This window comes from Echinops telfairi, unplaced genomic scaffold (genome assembly GCF_000313985.2).
Source record: "Echinops telfairi isolate 266 unplaced genomic scaffold, ASM31398v2 ScPeMD7_9;HRSCAF=40, whole genome shotgun sequence".
Lineage (NCBI taxonomy): Eukaryota > Metazoa > Chordata > Mammalia > Afrosoricida > Tenrecidae > Echinops > Echinops telfairi.
Window position 1 is genome coordinate 74,475,161 of NW_022103906.1, and position 9,661 is coordinate 74,484,821.

The 9,661-nt window shown below is 52.3% G+C and overlaps 1 protein-coding gene across 1 annotated transcript in view; it reads left to right on the top strand.

Annotated features, from left to right (window-relative positions):
- Positions 1-9,661, top strand: part of SLC4A5 (solute carrier family 4 member 5) — a 92,078-nt gene that overhangs the window by 66,188 nt on the left and 16,229 nt on the right. Inside the window, exons 17-20 of the mRNA XM_045286580.1 lie at positions 1,359-1,559; positions 7,370-7,483; positions 8,950-9,111; positions 9,582-9,658. Coding sequence (XP_045142515.1) covers positions 1,359-1,559; positions 7,370-7,483; positions 8,950-9,111; positions 9,582-9,658 — 554 coding nt within the window. The remainder of the gene's footprint in view (positions 1-1,358; positions 1,560-7,369; positions 7,484-8,949; positions 9,112-9,581; positions 9,659-9,661) is intronic.

Genomic DNA, 9,661 nt, shown 5'->3' on the forward strand with positions numbered 1-9,661 from the left:
CTTCTCCAGCTCCCAGGGTGTAGCGCCATGTGTCTTGTCAGTAGAGCGTCTCTCAGGGAGTGAGTCTTGAATCTTGTCAATAGAGAGTCTCCAAGGGAGTGAGCAGAGAGAGAGAGTCTCCCGTCTCCAAGGAGGTAAAACAGGAGTTCCCAGAATTCTCAGGAGAAGGCCAGGCCTACACAGAGGCCTCATTGGTTATATCTTGATTGACAAGCTAGACTCTACCCTTTCTCTCTTAATCCTTAACTTGACAAACGATTGTATAACTGCCACCGTTATACTTGTTTTACCATCTTATGTATGTCAATTTCTTTATCACAGGCCTCCTCTGCTCAAGAGCACCTCTTAGTGGCCTCATTTACAGTGGTCATACTGTGCTCATTGGACTCATTCAGTACCACTTTCCCCACCACCAAAAGATAACATGTGTTTACAGTCTAGACTTGAGGTTCTAGAGCACACATCCCCTTCCTCCCTTCTCCTGGTATCCGTGAGCGAGCACTGCTCTCTCTCTCCATCTTATTCCTGTCTTCTTGTAAACAAGGGGCCGTACAAGGGCTGTCTTCATGTGCTTGGCATGTTTCTCTGAGCGTCCATCCGTGGTGTCATATGTTCCATGGTCACCGAGTATGCATGCACCACATTGTGCTCGTCCAGTCTCCCACGGGTGGACGCTCAAATGGATTCCACTTTATGATGCTTGTGAACAAAGCAGCCATGACGAGAGGTCACTACCTTCAGACCTCTAGGAGACACGTCCAGGTGCAGGATGTAAGCTGTCATCCCTCTGGGAGCAGATCACCAGGGCTTTGCTCCAGTGGGGCAGTGGGTGGGCCATTCAGTTAGCGGCGAAGCACTGAGCCATCATGCCACCTTTTGCCCTCCTTCGCCTCTGGCTGTGCGGCCTCTGGAAGCCAGGGAGAAATGAATAAGGTGAACTGGGAGGGTGTACACTCTGGTGTATGAAGAGGAGGAAGGACGGAAAGACTAGGTGGCCGGATGAGCCCAGAGGACCTGAGATTTTGTGCTGAGAGCCTGGGCTGCAGAGGAGCAGGCTTTTCCCATGCACGTTTCCTCTTTGCCAGCACAGCAGTGTATCCCAGACACAATGCAGAAGCACATAGGTTCCTGAGCTTCCCAGGGAGCCTCCTGCTGCCCAGTCTTTGAACTGGCCTGGCCCCAGGAGCACCCCCAAGCTGCCCAGGACACCTTCAGGGGGCGGGAGGGTGAGGGCATCTTGGAGGGCAGTGAAGGGGGTCCAGACTGCCTGGAATCTGTGGGGTGGGGAGGTGGGACTTAGACACATCTGACCCACCAAGAAGACCCTAACCCTTTCTCTCCTGTTCTTGGTCTCCAAGTACAACCCCCTTAACCTCACAGGGCTGGACTGGTCCCTGCTGAGCAAGAAGGAGTGTCTGAGCTACGGTGGGAGCCTGCTCGGGGATTCCTGCCAGTTCATCCCAGACCTTGCACTCCTCTCCTTCATCCTTTTCTTCGGGACTTACTCCATGACCCTGGCTTTGAAGAAGTTCAAATCCAGCCGCTACTTCCCTACCAAGGTAAGTTCGCCCCAGAGTCAGAAGGATGCTGGTCCTCTAACAGGATGGGCACCGACTGCATCAGCACTGGCCCAGAGCTTTGCTAAGGTCCCGTAGGTTGCAGAAAGAGCACAGGTTTCAGGGCCAGAGGGAACTGGGTTCAAGTCCCCTTGACAACACTTGGTATAGTCGGACTTCTATCTTTAACCTTTCTGTATCAGTCGTACCTTGTGCTTTTATTTCATTCATTTATTTTTCACTTCACCAATGACAGCTGAGGTTGAAAGCCTTACTGTGTGTCTATTGGCCAACGGCCATGCGACTTTCTTTTGGGAAGTGCCCACTCAAGAGTCTGGGACATTTCTCTTGGCACTCTGTCTTTTTCTTTCTGGGGTTCATGAGTTCTTCAGAGATTCTGGGTAAACCCCCTTTGGGGGTCATCTGTGTTTCCTATATCTCCTCCAGATCTGGGACTGGGCTTGTTACTTTCTTGCTGAGATTTTTTGATGAGCAGAAATGGCTAGTTTTAACTGCCGTCAGAGATAAAAATATTTTCTTAAGGAAGAGACGGACAAACAGCCTCTCCTGAAGCGTCATTGTTTCCCCTTCACATCAGGGCTACAGCGCATCAGGTCATTTTATCTGTCTGGTTTGCTTTGTCTGTAGAGTCATTCATTCTAATACTGACCTTTTTTTTCTTAAGTGCTTACTTTGCCATTATATTAAGTATCCACGTAGGCCACAGTCTATTTCTGGACTCTTTATACTGTTTCATTTTCTTAGTGTCTTTGGTTTAACAGAAATTCTTAGTTTTGCTGTAGTCAAATAGATCAAAATTATATCAAAAGTCACTTAGTCGTCTGCCCTTATACCAAGACCACACTGTATTTCTTTCTAGAGCTTATTATAAGCCCATATACTGCATAATCCAAATTCTTTTTGTTTTACTTTTTCAAGAGTCTTGGCTCATCTTAACCCTTTGCATTTCCACACGAATTTTAGAATTTCCTTCAATTTCACCAAAGTCGACTTGTTGTCTTCTTGATAGGACCGTATTGATTCTCTGTGTCAACCTGGGGCGACTGGATATCTTTCCGACGTTGGCTCTTGTGATCCACAAACTGGCATCCCTCTCCGGGGGCTTAGATCTCTTCTCCCCCCATTGTGTTTTACATGTCTTGGTTTGGAGAGGTCTTACGCATCTTTGGTTAGATTTATTCCTAAGTATTTTTATTTATTTTTTAATGTCATTGTAAACGTGAGCTGCTATCTTTTAATGTCACTTTCTGTTTGTGGCTGGACAACAAATTCAGACACCAAAGAGGAAGCACTTGTTGTTTTGAGAAATGGCTGTGTCAGGAGAGACACGCTCGCTCAACACCCTCCCGCTGACAGAGGCCCCGTGGGACTGAGTGCAAAGGAAACCCTGTGGGTTTCTGAGGCCGCCAGTTTTCACAGGAGCCAAGAACCTCATCTCTCCTCAGAGGGACCGGTGGGTTTGAACTGGTGAGCAGCCTAACAAGTAGCCCACCATGCCATCGAGCCATGAGCACCCTCAGAATGCCATTGCAGACAAATAATACCACTATCACTTGTAGTGGTAATGGCACTAACAATTCCGTTTCCCCCAATATTTGGTAAGGACTGAAACAAAGGCCCTTCAGGAAGCTTTGCAATGCGCCAAGTGTGTAAACAAGTGTCCAGCAACACACATGCACCCTCCAGACCTCCCACTTCAACCAGGCACAGTCCCCGAGGCTCCCTTCTACAGACATTCTTGAACAGAAGTGACATCACAGACTATTTGTCACATTGCGGGGGACTCCTTAGGATTATATTGTGTGAAATGTGTCTGCCACCAATGCCCGCCCCCCCCCACCCCCAATGCTTTAAAATTGCTCAGGTGCCATCTGGAATTTGGTGTTGAGGAGGCTGCCCCGTTTCCCACCACCAGTGCCCGAGTCACTGATGAAAGCAATGAAGGGGGAGTGAATGAAAAGCCAGTTGCTATCAAGTCCCCTCTCTTAAAGGGTACCAGAGACCCCAAATCCCAAGTGTAATTCCAGGAGAACATTTATGTCTCAAATAGGGCAAAGGTGCGTGTCATCTGGATGAGGGGCATCTATCGGCACAAGACCATAATGGGGTCCTGGGATGGTGGGGGCGGCTGCTGAGCTGCAGAGCTTTAAAAAGGACTTGGGAGGTCAAAGGAACTTTCACCAAAACATGATGGGCGGCAGCATCAACACATCCTGTGACCAGGGGGACTGCAGACGTGGGAACTAAACGAGGAATGGGACGCATGTCAGAGGGGCTAACAAACTTGGTCCAGGGTCTTCTGACCCAGGCAGTCAGGGCATGACTCATGACTAGGCTACCCTTCCCAATACGGTCACACACACATCGAGGACACAAGCAGACTGCCCCTCTCAGGGCTTGCTGGCTGGAGGGAGGTCAAGGTAATCGATTTATCAATGCACCATGCCTGAGGGCAAGCCTGCTCACATCCTTAGTTAAGGGTCAGTAGGAATTCAATGGAGGCTTAATCCCTGTGGGGGCTCTGCAAATGGACTTGGGCTTTTCACTGTGGTCCATATCCTCCTCCAAACAGAGTGCTCAGAATTTTTCTCTGACACAGGTCATCCCAAGTGGGTCCCAGTGTAACTGTGCACTGTTCTCAGTGGCAGATCTTTCAGAAGTAGATTACCTGGTCTTTCTTCCGAGGTGTTTCTGGGTAGACTGGAACCTCCAATTTGGGGGTCAGCAGCTGCTGAGCCAATTAACTATTTGCAGTTATTGGGGTGTGTACAGAGGAGTCTGGAATCTGGAGAGCCAATGGGCATTCTGAGAAAACTGGAGGGGGCTCCGGGGGAGGGGGGAATCTCCCACCCTCCACATCCACTGCCAGCTAGACCCCAGAGAAGCCCTCACACATGTGCAAAAATGCCGACCAGAAGGAACCTCGGCTCTAACTGGAAAGATGCCAGAGCGGATCCACATGGCCCTGTCCACAGGAGAACGATTGAACGTTGTTGAACAGTCTCCGTACACACACGTGAGACAATGAGCTTGCATAGACTGCAGCCACCTCTCTCCAAAAGGAAAGTCACCAGGCAGGATGCTGGGCAAGGTGGAAGGTGACAAATAACATCAGGCCATTTTGGTGCAACTGGGAGAATGAAAAATAGAACACGGAGAAATGCCGTATGTTGTTTGGGGAAGAAGCTGCGAGGCCTGGGATCCTGGTGCCGATGAAGCACACTGAAAGGGCCGTGCACGGCCTGCCAAAGCAGACGGAGCTGTTTGGGAAGACGTACAACCAGCAGGCAAAGATGGCGAGACCTCCTCACTGTTTCCAGGAGGAAACCCAGGCTTTCTCCCGAGGGGCTGCTGGTGGTTTCAAACTGCCGACCATGTGGATCACAGCCCAATGCGTAACCACCAGAATACCCCTGGGAGAGTTTTAAAACAACACCGCCAGACTAGAAAGGAGGAGAGAGCGCAAAGAGCCAGTCAGCTAACTCCTTACTTACACCAGAGGGAAGATTATAAATAGAATGTATCTTTAAAAGATACACCGATAGTGACACATGGATGGGTAGATACATAGAAACATAGCAAGTAGCACTGAGAGATACCTAGGGATACAGAGAGCAGGCCTGATAGCAGGGGAAAGAGCTAGAGAGGGCCTTAAATTAGGAAATCAGAATATGACATTATAAACATAGTTTTTAATGACAGGGAGGGAACTAACTCCCGGACACTTAAAGCCGAGCAGGCGTAAGTGGGCGGGCCTGGACTGGAAGGCGGGGCTTTACTTTTCACTGGAAGGTTTTGGGGAGTTTTTTTGTTTTTTTTAATATTCTGTTTTTTAAATCAATTACCTACATTATTTTGCTAACAATCTTAAAGGGGAGCAGGAAGTCCAGGAACATCATTCCATGTGCTCTCACCTGCCCCTGCTCTCCTGAACTTCTCCAGTAGTTTCTCAGAGATGGCTGTCCCTGAATAGACAGATACCAGCTGCGCAGCAGGCTGGACTTCCGAGACTTGGGATGTTGACTGGTGTGGAAGCACTCTAAGGACACTGGTCCAGAAAGGACAGGGCCAGAGTTCTCAGAACCTGGCCTCAGAAGAGCCTCCTGAAAACGAGGGAGCCAGGGAACAAGGACCTGTCATGGATTGTGTTAGTCCAGGTAGACTAGAGAAACGAATCCAGGGAGACTCATGTGTATAAGAAAGAGCTTGATATCAAAGAGTAATTGTATATTAAGAAAGCATCCCAGCCCAGTCCAGATCAAGTCCATAAGTCTGATATTAGCCCACATGCCCAATACCAATCTATAAAGTCCTCTTCAGACTCACACAACCCATGCAATGACACCAAATGCAGGAAGATCACAGGCCAATGGGTGGGAAGTCTTGTGGATTCAGTGGCGGTGGAAGCATCTCAGCACTGGCAGGGGTCTCCACGTGGCTTCTCCGGCTCCGAGGCCTGGCTGCCATCAGCTTGTCTCCATGTGGCTTGTCAACAAGAATGTCTTGCAGGGAGTGAGTGTGTCCCTCCTCCAGTGAGCTATTCATCTCCTTAGCATTTCCAAATGAGGTCATGGAGCTACTACCTGATTGACAGGCTAGGCTCCACCCCTTTACTGTGAATCCTCTCCAATTGACCGCAGATGATGTAACTACCACATGCTCAGAAGGTCTGGCCCCAGGGCTTGAGAGGCACCTTCCTAGTGCAGGTGGCTGTGTAGCCGTCTGCATTGGATCTTAGAAGCTTAGGTTTCCTTCCGAGCTCAGCCCTTGCCCTCCCACACACTCATCTGCCATGCCCCCAAAGGTCTTCAGCTGCCATGGCCACCTAGGTAAGACAATAAAACCCACAAAAGATGCAATCTGTGTAGGCAGGAACCTGTCGGAGAATAGCTGACGTATTCTCTCCTGAAAGAATTGCTCGAAAAATGGCAAGACTGCACCCTGTCAAAGGTGGAGAATTTGGCCCAGAAAAACCAAGCCAGCCTGTCGTGTGTTCCAACTCTCACAGGCTCCCACTGTGTATGGCAGGGACCCTAAATGTGGGGTGTTAGTCTGGGTGGACTAGAGAAACAAATCCAGAGACACTCATATGTGTGTGAGAGAACTTTATATCAAACAGTCATTGTATGTTGGGAAAACATCCCAGCCCAGTCTAGATCAAGTCCATTAAGTCCAGTATTAGCACATCTGTCCAACTGGTCTATAAATCATTCTTCAGACTCACGCAACACATGCAATGATGCAGAACGCAGGGAGATCACAGGCCTAGTAGGTGCAAAGTCCTGTGGATCCAGTGGTGGTGGGCGCATCTCCAGGGCTCCAGCTGCCGTCAGCGTGGCTCCACATGGCTTGTCAACAAGAAGGTGAAGCAAAGGGTGTCCCGCCTCCAGGGAAGAAGAAAGTTCCCAGAATCCCTATGATTAGGTGCGTGCACACAAAGAGATATCTTCAGGCTGTGGTCCGACTGACAGGCTAGACCCCACTCTTCATTCTTTTACCAAGTTGACATGAAATTATGTAACCGCCACGGGTGTCCTAGCTTGCTTATGCCTACGGGGCAGGTACAATCATGTGCTTCATCTGACGGCCGGCCGAGAAAGCTGTGGCTCAGAGAGATGACCAGGCTTCCTCGAGGGTCCGCCGCTGGCCAGCACAGAGCCAGGATCTGAGACTAGGTCTGTGGATGGTAGAATCCAAAGTCTTCGCCGGGCTCCTTCCTCTCTCTGCCCCGGGGCTGGGTCAGCCCTGAGCTGGGCAAGAGCCTCGCCGACTGACTCACCTCCCTTCCGCAGGTCCGGGCCCTGGTGGCTGACTTTTCCATCGTCTTTTCCATCCTGATGTTCTGTGGAATCGATGCCTGTTTTGGCCTGGAAACCCCCAAGCTGCACGTGCCCAGTGTCATCAAGGTCTGGCCATCGCCCCCGCTTGGGGCACCCCTTCTGTTTGCCCACTTGCTTCGGGCCCTCCCTCCATACTGACCAGACCTCCTCCTCTCTGCCAAGTGGCCTTGGTGGTTGTCTTTGTGTGTCCCACCCCACCCGACCCCTCCTCGCAGCCCTCCCTTGGAGGTGTGGGGGAGGGGACTGGTGGGAGCCAGATCTGCAGTGGTCTCAGCTTCCTACAAGGAACTTTCCACACCCTGGCGATAGGGGGCGTGCAACATGCTCACGCTTGCTGCAAAGCCATGGGGTGGAGAAAGTGCTGGGTCCTGCGTCCTGCGCTGCTGAAGGCCCTTCATTGCCACTTGGCGGTTTCCTGTTGCTGACCCAAAACAGCCAACGGGCTGGGCAACCTGGGAACTGGCCATCCCTTAGGGCAGCGGTTCTCAAGGTGTGGTCCCCAGACTAGCACCCCTTCCTCATCTGGGTACTCGCTAGAAATGCAGTCTTGGCCCCCCAACCTAAGGAATCAACAGCCTGGGGAGGCCGCCCCCCTGCCTTTCCTCAGGCCCTCAGCGGGCATGGGAGCCCAGCTCAGGTCGGAGTTCCCCTGTATCCAAAGCAACCTGCTAGTCGAGACTCCCTGCCAGCTGCTTGCTGCCAAGTTCACACCCAGCCCCCCCCCCCCCCCCCCCCCCCCGCACAAGGAGCCCCAACCAGCAAAACCAGAGTGAGCATCCGGGTTCTGGAACCAGGCCCCTGTGTGGCCAGGCCCTCGGAGAGACTATTTCAGGCTGCTCCTCAGAAGCTGGAGCAAGTCTCCTACAACCCTTAGAGCCGTAGTTCTCAACCTGTGGGTCGAGACCCCTTTGGGGGTCGAACAACCCTTTTACAGGGGTCACCCAATTCATGACAGTAGCAAAATAACAATGATGAAGTAGCAGCGAAAATCATTTTAGGGTTGGGGGGTCACCATAGCATGAGGAACTGTATGAAAGGGTCGTGGCATGAGGAAGGTCGAGAGCCACTGTGGTAGAGGCCTTGGTAATGAGAATGACCGTTGCCCTTGAATAAACTGTGGCCCAGCTCCTGCGTCTTTAGCCCTGACTCTCTGAACACAGGGTTTGACCTGAGGTTTTTCACAGGTGGTTTTATTCCGTGTCCCATAGACAGGTGGCTCAGCAGGGAGGCACAAGGACCAGGGGCTGGGTCCATCGAGCCATATTTTCATGCCCGCCAGGCCTCATTTCTACTTTTTGCTATTTGACCATTAGGGACCGTGTGCCCCCACCCGCACCCCACACCCTGCTCTCCCAACTGTTTCCCAGGCAGCCCCAGGGCACCTTCTCTGACTCCTTCCTGGGCTGGCGGCCTCCTTGTTCTCGACTCTCGAGTTACAGGCGTCCTGATTTCTTGAAGGGGAGAGGCTGCCCCCAGGGCCAGGAGAGGGGCCTGGGCAGGGGGACAGGCCCCTCTCGTTTGCTCCTGCTCAGCCCACGCGGCCCGACCGAGGCTGGTTCGTGCCCCCGTTTGGGAAGAACCCGTGGTGGGTATACCTGGCGAGCATCCTGCCCGCCCTGCTGGTGACCATCCTGATCTTCATGGACCAGCAGATCACCGCCGTCATCGTCAACCGGAAGGAGAACAAGCTGAGGGTAAGGGGAGCATGAGTGGCCGTCGGGAGTCTCCCTTGGTGTGACCTCCACAGGCAGCTCAGGCCGCCGAGGCCAGGGCAGAGGGGTTCAAGACCAGGAGGGCCAGAGGAGCCCTGGCAGATGGTCCCTCCTCTCCCAAAGTGACCCCTCCACGTCCATCTGTGGCTGTCCCTCCTGCCAGTGAACCCGGGAGTCCGAGCAGATCCAGACAGGGGGATTTTGACCTGAAACGGTGAAGAGAGGAGCTTCTTCGGACCTCTGGGTCCCCGAGACTGCCACCCACCCCAACTCTGGGTCTGAGAACGTTCAGGTCCCCTGTCTCCTCCCTCTGTTCAGACACCCCCGGGGCCCTTCATTCAGCAATGGCAGCCATACTTGGCCCCTGGGTGAGAGCCCTTCTCCCCGGGACTCAGATCCTGGCTGGGGCCAAGCCTGAGTCTCGTCTCTCCCACCCCCTCCCCTGCCCACAGAAGGCCGCCGGCTACCACCTGGACCTGTTCTGGGTGGGCATCCTCATGGCTCTGTGCTCCTTCATGGGGCTGCCCTGGTA